The sequence below is a fragment of the Phyllobates terribilis genome, unplaced genomic scaffold, assembly GCF_046119375.1.
Source record: "Phyllobates terribilis strain yellow unplaced genomic scaffold, ASM4611937v1 Scaffold_1__5_contigs__length_1240528914, whole genome shotgun sequence".
In the NCBI taxonomy this organism is placed as follows: Eukaryota; Metazoa; Chordata; class Amphibia; order Anura; family Dendrobatidae; genus Phyllobates; species Phyllobates terribilis.
The window spans coordinates 1,143,896,396-1,143,914,712 of NW_027362761.1; the positions used below are offsets into that span (position 1 = coordinate 1,143,896,396).

Sequence of the window (18,317 nt, forward strand, 5' to 3'; positions counted from 1 at the left end):
AATATAGCCATGTGAGGGCTTATTTTTTGCGGGACAAGTTGTACTTTTTGAACGACACCATTGGTTTTACCATATTGTGTACTGGAAAACGGTGAAAAAATTCCAAGTGCAGTGAAATTGCAAAAAAAGTGCAATTCCATAGTTGTTTTTTGGGGGTTTTTTTTGTTTACATGTTCACAAAATGCTAAAACTGACCTGCCATTATGATTCTCCAGGTCATTACGAGTTCGTAAATACCAAACATGTATAGGTTCATTTTTATCTATTTCATTTTCCGAGACCCGTAGCGTCTCCACTTTTCGAGGATTTGGGGCCGGGTGAGGGCTCATTTTTTGCGTGCCGAGCTGACGTTTTTATTGATACCATTTTGGGGTAGATACGATGTTTTTATTGCCCGTTATTGCATTTTATTGCAATGTTGCGGCGACCAAAAAAACATAATTCTGGTGTTTTGATTTTCTTTTTCTCATTACACCGTTTACCGATCAGATTAATTCTTTTTATACAGTGGGTACGGAAAGTATTCAGACCCTTTTTAAATTTTTCACTCTTTGTTTCATTGCAGCCATTTGGTAAATTCTAAAAAGTTCATGTTTTTCTCATTAAAGTACACTCTGCACCCCATCTTGACTGAAAAAAACAACAGAAATGTAGAAATTTTTGCAAATTTATTAAAAAAGAAAAACTGAAATATCACATGGTCATAAGTATTCAGACCCTTTGCTCAGACACTCATATTTAAGTCACATGCTGTCCATTTCCTTGTGATCCTCCTTGAGATGGTTCTACTCCTTCATTGGAGTCCAGCTGTGTTTACTTAAACTGATAGGACTTAATTTGGAAAGGCACACACCTGTCTATATAAGACCTCACAGCTCACAGTGCATGTCAGACCAAATGAGAATTATGAGCTCAAAGGAACTGCCCAAGGAGCTCAGAGACAGAATTGTGGCAAGGTACAGATCTGGCCAAGGTTCCAAAAGAATTTCTGCATTACTCAAGGTTCCTAAGAGCACAGTGGCCTCCATAATCCTTAAATGAAAGAAGTTTGGGACCACCAGAAGTCTTCCTAGACCTGGCTGTCCAGCCAAACTGAGCAATCGTGGGAGAAGAGCCTTGTTGAGAGAGGTAAAGAAGAACCCCAAGATCACTGTGACTGAGCTCCAGAGATGCAGTATGGAGATGGAAGAAAGTTCCACAAAGTCAACTATCACTGCAGCCCTCCACCAGTCAGGCCTTTATGGCAGAGTGGCCCGGCGGACGCCTCTCCTCAGTGCAAGATATATGAAAGCCCGCATAGAGTTTGCTCAAAAACACATGAAGGATTCCCAGACTATGAGAAATAAGATTCTCTGGTCTGATGAGACGAAGATAGAAGTTTTTGGTGATAATTCTAAGCGGTATGTGTGGAGAAAACCAGGCACTGCTCATCGCCTGCCCAATACAATCCCAACAGTGAAACATGGTGGTGGCAGCAGAATGCTATGGGGGTGTTTTTCAGCTGCAGGGACAGGATGACTGGTTGCAATTGAAGGAAACATGAATGCGGCCAAGTAGAGAGATATCCTGGAGGAAAACCTCTTCCAGAGTGCTCTGGACCTCAGACTTGGCCGAAGGTTCACCTTCCAACAAGACAATGACCCTAAGCACACAGCTAAAATATCAAAGGAGTGGCTTCAGAACAACTCTGTGACCATTCTTGACTGGCCCAGCCAGGGCTATGACCTAAACCCAATTGAGCATCTCTGGAGAGACCTGAAAATGGCTGTCCACCAACGTTCACCATCCAACCTGATGGAACTGGAGAGGATCTGCAAGGAAGAATGGCAGAGGATCCCCAAATCCAGGTGTGAAAAACTTGTTGCATCATCCCCAAGAAGACTCATGGCTGTACTAGCTCAAAAGGGGGCTTCTACTCAATACTGAGCAAAGGGTCTGAATACTTATGACCATGTGATATTTCAGTTTTTCTTTTTTAATAAATTTGCAAAAATTTCTACATTTCTGTTTTTTTCAATCAAGATGGGGTGCAGAGTGTACTTTAATGAGAAAAAAATAATAATTTTTAGAATTTACCAAATTTAAAGGGGTCTGAATACTTTCTGTACCCACTGTATATTGATAGATCGGGCGATTCTGAACGTGGTGATACCAAATATGTGTATATGTGATTTTTTTTTAATTATTTTATTTTGAATGGGGCGAAAGGGGGGTGATTTAAACTTTTATATTTTTTTTATTTTTTTTATATTTTTAAAAACATTTTTTTTTACTTTTCACTCGCTTCAATAGACTCCATGGGAGACTAGAAGCTGCAATTGTCTGATTGCCTCTGCTACACACAGGCGATGATCAGATCACCTGTGTATAGCAGAATTGCTCTCTGGCTATGAGCGCCAGCCGCTGGGGGAGGGGAGAGACCCGACATGTGCCGTACATGTATGGCACATGTCGGAAAGCTTAGCATGACGTTATTGTTGCAGTGTGATGCACACGTTACATTGTTCCAGGCCAGCTAATCAAAAGAAGAGCCGCGGATGGCGCCAGGTAGGAGGCGGTTCTCAGAGCTCCCGTCCAGATTACTGACTCCTACAAATCGATTCTTACCAACTCTACCTGGAGGATATCTAAGTAAAATAAAAAATTTAGTATTGTTTGCTATATTGGGTCCCATAAAGTCGCTGTGAAATCCTTGGGAAAATCACAAAAATAAATGGGTTTCACATGCTGCTGTAACTGCGTTTTTCTCACTAAAAATGCTGCAAAAACTGATCGCAGCGTTTTTGCAGCATTTTTGCACTTACTCATTACTTTCTATGGGTGAAAAAACGCTGGAAGAAGAGACATGCTGCAGTTTTCAAAAACGCAGCAGTTTTCCAATTCAGTCATGAAGAAGAAAAAACAAGCGTGTGCAGGAGATTTCTGAGATCTCATAGCTTTTTCTGGTACGGTAAAAAGCAGCTTTTAATTTGCAATAAAGAAAAAACGCAGCAAAAATGCAACGTGTGAACATAGCCTAAATCAGATTATTTTTAAAAAAAAACTCAATTGAACTTTCATTTTGTCCATCATTATCACTATTTATTTGACTGACGCTAATAAACGTCATTTTTTTTTTGTCTACAGAGTACAAGGTAAGAGACGTGAGGCCAGAGCAAAGATACACTATCCGTTCACCTCCCCCGCACAAGGTTACACTGTCTGTGTCTTTCTTATGACTTTACCATTGTATGTGACATTATGGATTCATATACAGTATGTAAAGACCCCATTTATTTCACCTGAAGGCATGGATGACACATGTCTGAGCTCTATACCATGCTTCTCTATCCTAGATCTATCCCTATGAAATGCTGATTGTAACCAACCAAGCGCGGGTGAAGCTTCCTAGAGAGGTAGACCGGACCAGACTGGAGGTATGGAAGCTCCTTGTGATCATGTTTAAGGCATTCGTGACCCTTTAATTGTGTATCATTAATTGTTTTTTTTTCCAACAACAGCACCACTTTTATTCATAGGCACTGCCTGGTACTGCATCTTATCCCCATTAACTTCTTTAATTGTGTAAATATCACCATGTCGTAAGCACAGGGGGCGACGTGGTGAATGACTATAGTTACATAAATTGTAAAGTTCCACTGGTCAAACCCCTTCTATAGGTAGCTTCCCTGGTGATTAGTAGAGTACCTCTGCTGGTCACATATGTAGTAAACGATAGCCATCATTCAACTGACTGGGCAATCATGCAATTCCTGTACATGCCAAGTCGGCAAGAGTGGGAGCTGCTGTGATGCACTGTGTAGGAAAGACTAAGTGTAACAAGAAGGGATGAGGAGAAGGGAGCCCAGACACTAGGGAAAAGGGGAGTGGAGACCTCCTAGACTGATCTGATGCCACCCTGTCTCCCCTATTGTCCCTATATTGGTTCGTCACCAATCGCCGCACGGGAACCTAAAACCCTGTATTTCCCTAGAGTTAGGCCCTGGATAGAGAAGTGAGGGGTGAGATTAGTCAGTCCCCACTAACCAACTAAAGGCAGGAAAGGGGACAAAACAGAGGAAAGCAACTTAGCTTGAGTCAACTTCAGAGAGATTACAACATGTCCTCTCAGCACCACGGAGGAAGTAAGCAGACTGCAATAGCACCAAGCCTTCACAGGAAACATGTGAATATCACCAGCACCTCCCTATAGCAAACTGAAAGTATTTAAACACCCAGGTGCGGGTGTTAATTAGAGCAGGAGGGAGGTAGCTGCTGGGTCCTAGAGTGAGACAGATTCTAAGAAGATTTCTGTAATGCCAAACTAAGAGATCTCCTTCAACCAACTGCAGGGCGACTGTCTGTCACATCTGACATACCCGTGACAGGTGCTCGTAGCAGTGGCTTTCTGATAAGACTAACATTGGGGAGACCCTACATGATGTTCATATGTCCTGACAACCTACAGTGCACAACTCTAAATGGCCCCCAAATTTGAGATTGTGGGACTGTAAATGTATCCAGTAGCACACACAATTATGGGCACCATTTTTGTGTACACTATTAGAGCAGTTCTAAATATTTCATTCTGGAACATCTTTCCTGTCCTACATTTGTACCGACCCTGTGTAATGCTTTATTCTCCCTGTGGAGGCACTGCAGGGAAATTGAACGTTTACTGCTAGGTCTTTCTGCTTTTTGTGTTCAGCTGATTCACATGAGACCATTCTAACAGGGGATTGTCCAATGCAGACCTTTTCAAGTACATCTAGAACATATTAGAATAAATAAATGGGTGGAGGCGCTGGTAGGTAAGCCTGTTTGTACCTGCTGCCAGGAAAGACAACTAACCACAAGTTGTCTGATTTAGATAAATCCAATATATGAAGAATAAATATAAAATGGTGCTTGCGCTGGTAAAGTTAGGCTTGGAGATAAGAATAAAGAGATTTTTTTAAAAGGATTTTTTTAAAGGATTTTTAAAAACAGGACACACAAGTAGATTAAAACATGAAGTTTATTTAGGGCTAATATTACAATAAAATGGGAAAAGACGGGGAGTGGAGGATATATAAAAATTCACTAGGAGCATAGGAATCTTGAAGGTAGGACCAAGGATCTCCGATGACACTAGAGAATGGATGCAGTGGGTAGAATCCAGGTGGTCTAGGTTGAAATTAGATGGAGGGAGAGGAGAGTTAGTAAATTTGTGTGTTCACAACCTTGACGGTGAAGAATAAGATTTACCTGAGTTGAAGTTGAGTAGAGAATGGGTTCATATATTATAACACTATGGTGGTCGTGGTTATGGTAGAGGATCCACGGACTATAGAGAGAGGGATCAGCATTAAAGTGACCTAGTAGGTTGCGTATCTTACTGTACCTAAAGAGAAAAGGTTGGCTAAGGTTCATGTAGTTGAAAGAATAGGATTAGGTAGACAAGGGAGATTTACCTGTTAGGCAGAATCATTAATGCCTGGGAAAATGAGCATGAGATGTGTCCTAAGGGAGGCATGGCCTATAGGATGCTAAAGACTATAATTAGTACTTACAGATCTATTATTAAAATAGTGCAAACAGGCTGGAGGTAGTAAAATTAGGTCACCTGTGGCTCACGCAAATGGAGTTTGTACGATGATGGAGACTTTACGTTCCCACCGGGGAGCTTATAGTGCTAGCAATGTTTTTGAGCTTATAACACCTCTGGATTGAGGTAGTGGTGGCTACAGGTGAAGCCCAAATCGTAGCAGCCTCCTGAGGCCAATGTGCTAGCACAAACTTCTATTATGGTGGTGATACTACACCTGGTAACAATGCACCTGATCCGGTGCTAATATTGTGCTTTCAAGGTGTAGAACTGTAAAACTATAAAACAGAGGTGTCACAGCTTTAAAAAGAGAATATCACAATTCCTGAGTTGCTAACACAGGTGGAGATCAGCGGGAAACTTACAGTTGTAGATTCCTTGGAGCGGGTCCTGCTCAATAGTGCAGTCCTGTATGACGATGAGTTGTGCTCCTGAAGTTCAAGGATGTGAGGAGCAGATGGTAGGTTTGAGGGAGAGAGACAGGGAATAGAGACAGGGTCCCGGCCAGTGACTCACTGTTTCTCCCACGATTCTCTTGGAGTCTTGCGTCGTCAGCGTGGAGGAAGCAGGTAAGGACCTGTGGTCAGCGTCCTGAAACACAGCGGCAGGACCTGCGTGACGTAGGACTCATGTGACTCGTACCGATACGGAGACCTAGGCAGACCAAAAAACAGACCAGATTCCTATGCTCCTAGTGAATTTTTATATATCCTCCACTCCCCGTCTTTTCCTATTTTATTGTAATATTAGCCCTAAATAAACTTCATGTTTTAATCTACTTGTGTGTCCTGTATTTAAAAATCCTTTAAAAAAAATCCTTTTAAAAAAATCTCTTTATTCTTATTTCCAAGCCTAACGTTACCAGCGCAAGCACCATTTTATATTAAAATAAATGTCTGGAATATAGAAAAACTTCCAATCCAGGATCATGTTTTATTAATTTTTCATATTCTTTTTTATCATCTTTTAATCCACTGAGTGTCACATTAGAATTAAAATGAAAAATAGTCATTTTATTTTACTTTTATTGTACATATTTAATGGTCTCATAGAAATGTAATTCACTCATAAATTGGGTAGCTTTAGTTCATATGAAACCTTTAATTATGCAAAGTTCTTTGCACCTTTGCAAAGTTACGCATTTGATTATCAAGTTTTGCTTTATTTATATATTTTGTAAAAAATATATATATATATTTTTTACATTATATTGCTGTGGACTCAGTGGTGTACCTTATGAGGCCCAAGAGTTTAGGGGGAAGCCTATGAAAATCAGTCCCGTCCCTGGCCCAGCATCCACCTATTCCTCTCCAACAACTTCCATATGCTTATTGCAGAAGTTGGGTGGTTTGATATGTAACGGGCTCACACGCTCCATGCCCAGCAGGTACCGAATATATTTTACAGTAGACACTCACTGGGAGACACTTTGATTGGAGCCAGCTTTGTTTGCAGCAGTTTAACGCCTTTAGATGCTGTGGTGAAGAGCAACCACAGCATCTAAGTGGTTAGATGAAAGGAGCATCAGGATTTCTCTTTATGCTTTGGAGTGGAATAACAAAGTTCTGAAATGGGTAAAAGTAGTTTTGAAGAGGAATGAAAGGTGGACTCACCACATAAAGGGTGAATGAAGAGGAGTAAAGAGTACGACCGGGACACATTTGAGAACGAAGGCGATAAACTGGTAGATGTCAAGGACTTCAACTTACTCGGATCAATGATCACTGAAGATGAAGAAACTCATTAGGTGAATAGCTATGGACAAATCAACAATGAAGTCACTGGACAAGGTCTTCAAATCGAGAAACATTTCATTAGTGACAAAGACACGGCTCATACATAGTCTGGTCTTTTCTGTAGTACCATGAATGTGAAACCTGGACGATAAAGAAACAAGACAGAAGAAGAATCAACGCCTTCGAAATGTGGTGCTGGAGAAGGATGTTATCAATACCATGGATGGAAAGAAGAACAAACAAATCAATTTTGGAACAAATCAAGCCAGACATGCCACCCGAAGCAAAGATCACCAAGCTACGACTTGCCTACTTTGGATTCATCATACAAAGAGAGCAATTACTGGAGAAGGACATCATGGTCGGAAGAATAAAAGGAACAAGACGAAGAGGAAGACCAGCAACCCTATGGCTTGATACAATCAAGATAATGGCGGAGGAGACCCTGGTGGACCTATCTAGACATGCACAAGATCGATCTTCTTACAGAGCATTCATCCATCAAGTTGCCATGGCTCGAGATTGAGCTGAAGGCCGTTAATAATAATAATGTGCTGTTTGGTCTCTGCCCCAAAACAACTTCCTAATTCTCTTTAAAATCTTCCCTGGCTTCGAGGTAAATAAACTGAATGAGGCCTATGTTGATGCCCACAAAACCTTAAAAATCCTATTTTCTCCTTTGTCCTTTCCATAATATCCTCAGCATGCCATGCAGCCCCTGAAGATTTTGGACACCACTCACAAATCCTTGTTTATTCAGATTGGTACTCCTTCCCTTAAACACTTCAATGTGTTCCTCTCCTCATTACTCAGCAAGCGATTTTTGCTTTCGCAGCGTCATTTCTTTTTTTAAGCCAGGATTATACAAAAAAGACATCTGACAAGTATAGGGAATGTTAGAAAAGCTTGTACATCTGGAGTCCATGAATGGATGTATCTCATTACTGATAACGGGTGGGGACTTCTTGACAGCAAATATACATGTAGGTTAAAAGCTTCCCTTTAATCGTAACTTGTGTTTGGGAACATTTGGTTTGTTTTGGACAGATAAGGGACCCCTTGGCTCTTCTTCCTAATAAGACGTGTGGCTACTTAACGATCCATCGCTGCACTGATGTTTATTCATCTCCTTGTCTTAGAGCAGGTGTAGCCTTGGCTAATGCCATTCAGAAAAGATCAAAGACTCGCGTAGTTCATGGAGGGATAAATATGACGACAGCAATGTGTGATGGGAACTTTAATGTAGGGACATCATGATGCTGAACACCTGAATCAATACACAGTCCAAAGGAGAACTATCAAGGGATTAGCAAAGTGACCTTCAAAAGTTGGGACCTTCAGTCTGCACTGCTTCTGATAATATAATACACCTGGGCAACCTCAGGCCACCATCTGTAAAATATCTTTGAATGGCGAAGGGGCATTTACTATAGAAGCAAACCATGCCACTACTATCAGGAACTTGGACCAGGGCCGGTTTTAGCAGGTGGCATTAACCTAGAGCACCTGTTTGTTAGGGTGGCCTCAGAGGACGCAACCTCAAAGAATTGCCTAAATGTACCATTGATTCTTTTACTGGCCTAGAGCTTTTAAGAAATGTGAAATAAACACCTTCAATGCATTAGATCACGAGGGAATTTATCACCAGGGATAGTGAAATTATAAGAAAAAGTATTACAATGAGGCTGTTATAACTAATTCAACGATCTGGGGCTGGTAAAATAGGGGGTACTATTTCTGTTACTACAAAGGATCCTATGTCTAATACTAATAGTGGCCAGTCTTGGAATGGCCCACAGGGGAACAGGTGAATCCCCCAGTGGGCCCCTGTGCACGAGTGGCGGAACAATGTGTACCCACAGTCAGTGTTACTGGTGGGCTCTTAGCACCCCAGTCCTACACTGAATGGGGGACTGTGACTTATTAAAATGTGACCTGTGACTAACACTAATGGGGGCTCCGTGGTTGTTGCTACACAAAGAGACCTGTGGCTGGTACCAATGGAGGCACTGTGGCTGTTATTACTAAGAAGGGATCTGTGGCTGGTACCAATGGAGGCACTGTGGCTGTTATTACTAAGAAGGGACCTGTGGCTGGTACCGATGGAGGCACTGTGGCTGTTATTACTAAGAAGGGACCTGTGGCTGGTACCGATGGAGGCACTGTGGCTGTTATTACTAAGAAGGGACCTGTGGCTGGTACCAATGGAAGCACTGTGGCTGTTATTACTAAGAAGGGACCTGTGGCTGGTACCAATGGAGGCACTGTAGCTGTTATTACTAAGAAGGGACCTGTGGCTGGTACCGATGGAGGCACTGTGGCTGTTATTAATAAAAGAAGGGACCTGTGGCTGGTACCAATGGAGGCACTGTAGCTGTTATTACTAAGAAGGGACCTGTGGCTGGTACCGATGGAGGCACTGTGGCTGTTATTACTAAGAAGGGACCTGTGGCTGGTACCAATGGAAGCACTGTGGCTGTTATTACTAAGAAGGGACCTGTGGCTGGTACCGATGGAGGCACTGTGGCTGTTATTAATAAAAGAAGGGACCTGTGGCTGGTACCAATGGAGGCACTGTAGCTGTTATTACTAAGAAGGGACCTGTGGCTGGTACCGATGGAGGCACTGTGGCTGTTATTACTAAGAAGAGACCTGTGGCTGGTACCAATGGAGGCACTGTGGCTGTTATTAATAAAAGAAGGGACCTGTGACTGGTACCAATTGAGGCACTGTAGCTGTTATTACTAAGAAGAGACCTGTGGCTGGTACCAATGGAGGCACTGTGGCTGTTATTACTAAGAAGGGACCTGTGGCTGGTACCAATGGAGGCACTGTGGCTGTTATTACTAAGAAGGGATCTGTGGCTGGTACCAATGGAGGCACTGTGGCTGTTATTACTAAGAAGGGACCTGTGGCTGGTACCGATGGAGGCACTGTGGCTGTTATTACTAAGAAGGGACCTGTGGCTGGTACCAATGGAGGCACTGTGGCTGTTATTACTAAGAAGGGACCTGTGGCTGGTACCAATGGAGGCACTGTGGCTGTTATTACTAAGAAGGGACCTGTGGCTGGTACCAATGGAGGCACTGTAGCTGTTATTACTAAGAAGGGACCTGTGGCTGGTACCGATGGAGGCACTGTGGCTGTTATTAATAAAAGAAGGGACCTGTGGCTGGTACCAATGGAGGCACTGTAGCTGTTATTACTAAGAAGGGACCTGTGGCTGGTACCGATGGAGGCACTGTGGCTGTTATTACTAAGAAGAGACCTGTGGCTGGTACCAATGGAGGCACTGTGGCTGTTATTAATAAAAGAAGGGACCTGTGACTGGTACCAATTGAGGCACTGTAGCTGTTATTACTAAGAAGAGACCTGTGGCTGGTACCAATGGAGGCACTGTAGCTGTTATTAATAAAAGAAGGGACCTGTGGCTGGTACCAATAGAGGCACTGTGGCTGTTATTACTAAGAAGGGACCTGTGGCTGGTACCAATGGAGGCACTATGGCTGTTATTTATAAAAGAAGGGACCTGTGGCTGGTACCAATGGAGGCACTGTGGCTGTTATTACTAAGAAGGGACCTGTGGCTGGTACCAATGGAGGTACTGTGGCTGTTATTACTAAGAAGGGACCTGTGGCTGGTACCAATGGAGGCATTGTGGCTGTTATTAAGAAGGGACTTGTGACTGACACTAATGGAGGCATTGTGACTGTTATTATTAATATGGGATCTGAGACTGACACTAATGGGGGCACTATGGTTGTTGCTACATGAAGGGATCTGGGGCTGGTATCAATGGGGGCACTGTGGCTGTTATTAAGAAGGGATTTGTGACTGACGCTAATGGGGGCACTGTGGCTGTTGTTACTAGTAAGGGACCTATAACTCATACTAATGGGGGCACTGTGGCTTTTATGACTAAGAAGAGACCTTTGTTTGATACTACTGGGGGCACTATGGCTGTTATTGCTAAGAAGGGATTGAGACTGGCATTAATAGGGGCACTTGGCTTTCATTAAGAAAGGACCTGTAACGGACACTGAAACGGGCACTATGGCTGCTGTGACTAATGATGTGGCTGACACTAATGGGGGCAGTGTGGCTGTTATGACTAATGAGGGACCCATGGTTGATACTAATGGGAGGTACCATGGTTGTTATTACTAAGAATGGGCCTCTTGCTGGTACTAATAGGGATACTATGCCTGTTGTTACTAATAAGGGACCTGTGGTTGATACTAATGGGGGAACTTTGCTGTTATTACCAAAAAGAAACCTGTGGCTGGTACTTATTTGGCATTATGGCTGATATCCCTAAGGGGAGTGTGGCTGGTCTCAATGTGAGTTACTGTTGCTGGCGTTAGTGTAAGGAACCGTGGATGGCACTAATGAGAGGAGCACCAATTGGGGACACTGTAGGTGTCACTAATGGGAACACCATCGCCATCCCTACTTTGTGTCACGCAAGGTGAGGGAAGGAATAAGTGTACAACAACGGGAAGAAGGGGAAGGGAGCCCAACAATTAGGGAAAGGGGGAGTGGAGACCCCTTGGCAGATGTAATATCACCCTGCCTACCCTATAGTCCCTATATAGGTTCTGTACCTATCGCCGAGCAGGAAACCTAATCACTGAATGTCCCTAGAGTTAGACCCTAGATAGGGAGGGGACGGGGTGAGCACTTATCAGGCCCCACTACAAACTAAAGATAAGGTAAACAAACAAAGGGGATACACTTAGCTTTAGCAGACACCAGAGAGATAACGCCAACTGGCCTCCAAGGGCACCAAAGATGAGACTAGCCGACTACTAGTACTCCAAGCCTGCACAGAGGTACATAGAACTATCATCGGTGACTCTCTGGAGAAACTGAGCATTTTTAACTACCAAGCAAGGGTGTGTCAATCAGCAGCATAAGGTGGAGGTCGCTGCTGGGTCCTAAAGGGAGAAGGATATAACTATACTACAGAGATGAGAGGATCAAGAAGGCTTCTGCAATGCCAAGCGCAGTGCCCTTCTGCAGCCGGATCCAAAGCGACTGTCTGTCACACCTGACACACTCGTGAAACTATGACTTGTTGGTGTGCAAAGACTGAGAGGAACAATTCTCACACAGGGATACTTTCTTTAGTGTTATTCAAATCCCTCAGCACCTCAGCTGCTGCAGAACCTCATATTCGACACCTCACCAGTACCTACAGCAGGTTTATCCATTTTACCTGAAGTACACCTATGTCTTCCTGTGATCCTTGGACGTGGCCCTATTGGGCACCAGAAATGTTTGTGTTCCTGCTCCAATATAGAGACCAGCACAACTTTACTTAATTACTCGACTTGCAGCTGAAATGTAAAAGAGGGATTAGGGGTCTCAGGTCTTTTGAAGACGTTTCCTGACGACATCCACAGAATAATTGCAATCGAAAAGACGCTTTTTAAGGAAAGTTTCAAGGAGCTGTTGTCTGCTCCAGAACATGGCCGGACTTTCCTCTGGATCCGATCACTTTTAATCACCGCTCTTCAACTCTGAACCTTGCAATTTTCATGATGGCTGATGTTACATTTACCTCAGTCCTAATTACTTTACTGATTAAATCCCATTCTGCAGAATTGACCTAAACTGTCCTGGTTTCGCAGGGATACAAGGAGAATTTGCCAAAGTTTTGTTTTAAAGGAAATAAAGACCATACGATGCGGTTACTTTTGCAAGTATGATCTCACCGCAGCAGCATTCCCCACATATTAATACGTTTTACATGTTGAGTGAGTTTTCCATACAGTACGTGCTCCAGGCTACATTGCCAGTATCCAGATTCCAAATCCACCCCTATATTTTCAGGACGCGATATCCACAGCCGAGCCCCTGTTACTGTGTGAGCCCTGAGTGATGATCCGCGGCAGGCTGCGGAGGGACAGTGAATTCTGCCCTGCCCGTGCTCCAGACTCAGGGATTCTCATATTAACCCTACATTTGGGAACAGATCATGATACAATTCCCTAATATAATACAAAAAAGGTGAACCAAAATGTAAAATTATTCTTAAAAAAAAATAAATAAATAGTTTCCAGAGGGTTAGAAGATAAATATATAAAAAAAAATTATAAAAGGGTGTGAACATAAATTATTGAAGGATACATATTTGTTGAGTTAGTTTACACAGTATCCGGTATTATTTTTAACTCCTTGTATCCGTGTCATAGTTCTGGAGGGTTACTTATTCTTCTTGTGATCATCCAGCCTGTGTAAGGGATATTATAAAGGCATAGTGTGTATGAAATTCTTAGGGGTGCAAAAGGACAGTCAGTGGACATAATCTGTGTTAAAGTGAATATGTCATCAGGTTTTTGCTGTGTAATCTGAGAGCAGCGTGATGTAGGGGCTGAGAGGCTGATTCCAACGATGTGTCACGTACTGGGCTGTGTTTTTGTTTCAGTGTTTTATCAGCAGGAGATTATCACTACAGGACTAGCTGCCTCGTGCTTCCTGGTCCTACCATGCACCCACTACTGATAACAGCTTTCTGTCAATATACAGTGTACACAGAAAATGGCCAATCAGTGTTGTGGGCGGGGTTATACAGGGCTCAGCATTCAGATCCCTGCTAGATCTGCAGCACTGCGATTATATCACAACTGCTGCACCCAGTAAACTAAGTGATACATCACTGGAATCAGGGTCTCAGCCGCTACATTATTCTGCTGTCAGATTACATAGCAAAAACCTGCTGACAGATTCCCTTGAAGGTTTTTTTTAAAGATTAGAAAACCCATGGCTGCTTTTCAGAGAACAGAGCTGTAGTACCAGACAAGCCATGATAGGTGTGGTGCTTTTTTATGGGCAGACAGCGTGGGACATTCCACAGTGCAACTACACCAGAAACTGGGTTAAAAATGTTGCAAATTAGATTCCATTTAAGGGGGCATCATTATTAGGTTAGGGGGTGCGATACTTGCTTTGCCATGGACACTGGCAACCCATGGTGCACCCCTTTATTGCACCCAACTAATGACAATCACATCCTCAGTAAAAAAAGGGACAGTGCGCGAAGATGTGCTGGTTACAATTCTAACAACAGTGTTCTAGTGAATGTCATCACAAAGTATCAGCTCCCATGATAACCTGTCACTGAAATACGTCAAATGTCAGGATTCCCGTTGTCCTTCTACAGTTTTACTAGTGGCTGCTATTGTTCATCTTATTAATAATTGTGCTGCAATTCCACTCCTTACCACTGGAGGCTGCTGTTCTGCAATTGCGCTTTACTAAGATGGCAGATTCTGAACCTGTGGAATCTATCTTGTTTCCTTTTTGGGCCTACTTAAAGCCACATGGATTTCTCACTCATTGCTTGAATATTGTGTCTAACTGTTTAGTCTAGTTCCTGTCTCCAGCTCCTGGACTGTCTTACCCAGACTGTTCTCACCTATCTACGGATTGTTTCTTACAACTCCTTTGCTAACTCCAAGAACTTTTACTACTGCTTGTTGTTCCTGCTTGTGCTCCTTCTGCCACTGGATTCCTGCAGTGCTATGCTAGTATCTTAACAGGAATTTACATGACGGTAGCCACAACCTTGTGTAACTAATTGCTCTTTCACCAGTGGATGCTGTCACTTTTATTCTTTGAAGGTTGCACTTGCCTTTTGACCATGATATTGTTAAACTTGGAGTTCTTTCCGGTAGATCATCAATCCATGCCTCTGGTCATTCCTTTCAATGTTATCTCAACATGCCCATCATCACACTTTGATTCCAATGCCTGATTGAATGATTATGTCAACTAAAGTGAATCCTGCAAAAAATAAAAATAAACTTAACCCTTAACTTTCACAATATCTTGCTGTACAATCAGTGGTAAAGCTCGTTGAGTGATGAAGCTGACCAAGTTGTGAGTCAATGTGTTCTTCTTCCAGGTGAGGCTCCTAAACCCTGTGCAGATGCCTTTAATGTTTGAATAAATTGACAGCAGAAATAACTCAGTCGGTCATCACCCATAACCTTGAATTTAATTAATGAAGAGTCAATATGAGCAATCCTTGGGTTTTTTAGACTGGTACCCCAACAAAAGCTGACCATAGGTTATCCTGGTACTAAGGTTTCCAGCAATCAGAATTAATATGTGGGAGAATCTATTTGGTAGTGTTCAATATCCCTGCAGTGCCCCCGCAGGAGAAATAAAGCATTACATATTTCCTAATCAGATAAATGGACTTTCTGTGTAATGTGTACAAATTGTGTGTTCTCCATAATTTACAATACAAAGTTATATTGTGGTACTGTGTTAGCCAGAAAAATCGATGTAAATACTTTTATGCTCAAAAATGGGAAAAGTATTCTCGGGGTGAAACCTTTATTGACTAACCAGAAAAAATATATATGCCTATATATATATTTGCCTAAACCCTAGGCATATATTTTTTTTTTTTTGTTAGCCAATAAAGGTATCACTCAGAGAATACTTTTGTAATTTTTGGGCATAAACGTATTTACATGGGTTCTCCATAGAAAGAGATGTTCTTTGCAGCTGTTCTGACTTTTATACTCTCCTCAACATTGAAATTACAACACCATGAAGGAAAAGTCTTGGTATTATGGAAATCATAGGATGGATAGACTGGTTACTGATCTGCAAATGATGAAAAAATGGAAACAAAAACTTTCAAAGAATCACAATTTATTCAGTATAGAGTGTGAGCGCAATGTGCAAAAATTCACGCACTTACAGCCTTGGCTGCTCTCAGTGAGGTTATTAATGGTTGTCTGAGGAACCTTCTGCCAAGTTGAAATCACTTGGGAAAATCATCAAGATCCGCTGCTGTCAGCTCCCTTTGCAATTGCCGACCAATGACATCCCAGATGACATCCCAGATGTAATTTTCAGATATCTTTGTTTCCAAGTCATTGTTTGAAGAGGACAGACCTCCATTGGTGCCTTGCTCTGCACCATGATGGCCTTTGAGACCGGTGGAGTGAGGTCAGTGGAACACCTGTAGCTGAACGTCTGGTTCATAACCCAATGTTATGCGAACTCCTTCTGATGGTTTGTGTAGACAATGTTTGACTCCTCAGGCTTGGTATGTGATGTCCAATTTCATTTGCAGCACTACTTGCCATTGTTTATATTTGACAATATCACATGGGCAACCTCATAAAAAGGGAACGTGACACCAATCCTACTCCTGGGATTATGGTGTGGGATGGCATAATGTATGGTAGCCGGACGCCTCTAGTATTCATCATAGGTACAAGAAGAGCTCAGCTTTACATTGATTTGGTTATGGAACCATGGTACAGCCATTTCTTCAAAGCGTCCCGGAGCCATTTTTCAACATGACAACGCCAGGCTACATGTTGCCCATACTTCTGTGAGCAGCCTGTCTGCCCTAAATGTGCTACTACAACCTGCAACGTCACCAGACTTGTGTCAAGCCCATCTGGGACATCATTGGTTGGCAGCAGCGGATCTTGATGATTTGTCCAAGTGCATTCAGTGCGGCAGAACCTTCCTCAGACAACCATTAATGACCTTATTGGTAGCAGCCAAGACGAGTAAGTGCGGGGATTTCTGCACGTGACGCTCATAATCGATACTGAATATATCCAGATGTTTTAAGAATTTTGTTTCCATTTTTCCATCATTTCATATCAGTAACCTGTCTTATCCATCTTGTGATTTCTATAATTCCATGACTTTTCCTTCTTGGTGGTGCAATGTCAATGTTGAATGGTTCGCGGAACAGAGGACCCCGATAAATAAAACTCTCTAGTATGGGAACCTGAAGGTTGATTTTGTAAACCAGATACCATCATAAAGGATAAGATAAGTGACGTCTAACAAGATTTTCATTGTCTCTTCTTTCATGACCGTAATGAAGAGACACCTGTCAACAGACGATTTCCAAAACGTCTTTGGGATGAACATCGAGGAATTTGATCGCTTGGCTTTATGGAAGAGGAATGACATGAAGAAGAAGGCTCTGCTTTTCTAGCCTACGCCAAGCCGCTTACTAGAACTGCCATCCGTACCGTTACCAATGACTCCTGGAAGAGCGAGGCAAGACTGTTCCATGGGGCCAACGAGTTCTCCCGTCATCTTCTAACATGCCAACGTCTGCCAATGTTGCTTTATTTACAATATTTCTACCTGCCCTAGAACAGTGTAACACCCACGGCGGTATATCCGGGGTACAACCGTATGTATAACCCATGTATCCATAATTCTCATCACAATCAAGTGACACAAGGGCCAAAGACTCGCATGTCAGCCATGCTTGCATTCATTTATGTGGTTTATTACGGAGATGAAAGCTTGACTAACCTTAGAACAAAACTTTTCATAAGCCTGTGCTCGCTACGCCCGTGTATTCACTAACACTCAGATCGGCATAGTACGCCATTATGTAATGGCCGGGTTTCTCATGCATTTTTTTGCTTCCATAATTATTTATGTGGCTTGGAAATCCACTAATTAGCTAATTTATCTTCTCACAGATATATCTAGAGACAGTAAAACCAACTGGATGTAAAAAAAAAAAAAAAAGTCACATTATATAAGTGCACATTAATGACAGCGCTATAGGAAATGGTGGCAGGGCTGGAAAACCACAGAGCTGAAACCTATAAACTTTTTGGCCAAATTTATTATTGCATTTGCGCCCTTTTTTTTTTTGCAATATTTTTTTTATTGTTTTTTTTTCCTGTTTTTAATTTGCGCCTTATCTTTCGGCTTTTTTTTAAAAGACTCATTTATATGGCTTCGCTTTTTTTTTTTGTAATGGTTATCATTGGGGATTCCAGATGTTTTCATCAATTGCAATTTTTCTAAAAAAAAAAAAAGGTGACAACATTTTTGGGCAAATGCACTCCAAGTCTTCTCGTCCCCCCAAAAGTGATTTTATGTTAAAAAAAAAAAAAATTGCACAAGTTTTGCAATATTATAGCAGAAAATGCAACTTTTTTTTTGTGCTGAAAAAAGGTGGAAAAAAATAAAAGTGTATTTTTTTTTTTATTATTTTGTGC

General features: G+C 42.2%; 1 protein-coding gene and 1 long non-coding RNA gene across 2 annotated transcripts in view; one reads left to right on the forward strand and one right to left on the reverse strand.

Annotated features, from left to right (window-relative positions):
- ABLIM2 (actin binding LIM protein family member 2) overlaps nucleotides 1-18,012 on the forward strand; it is a 197,085-nt gene extending 179,073 nt beyond the window's left edge. The window contains exons 20-22 of the mRNA XM_073647851.1: nucleotides 3,127-3,134; nucleotides 3,336-3,416; nucleotides 17,174-18,012. Coding sequence (XP_073503952.1) covers nucleotides 3,127-3,134; nucleotides 3,336-3,416; nucleotides 17,174-17,287 — 203 coding nt within the window. The 3' untranslated portion in view covers nucleotides 17,288-18,012. The remainder of the gene's footprint in view (nucleotides 1-3,126; nucleotides 3,135-3,335; nucleotides 3,417-17,173) is intronic.
- On the reverse strand, nucleotides 4,979-6,160 carry LOC141172795 (uncharacterized). The gene is made up of 3 exons (XR_012252537.1): nucleotides 5,932-6,160; nucleotides 5,227-5,305; nucleotides 4,979-5,145 (listed from the first exon to the last, which is right to left on the reverse strand). It is a non-coding gene; the product is annotated as an uncharacterized lncRNA (long non-coding RNA).
- Nucleotides 18,013-18,317: the final 305 nt, after the last annotated feature.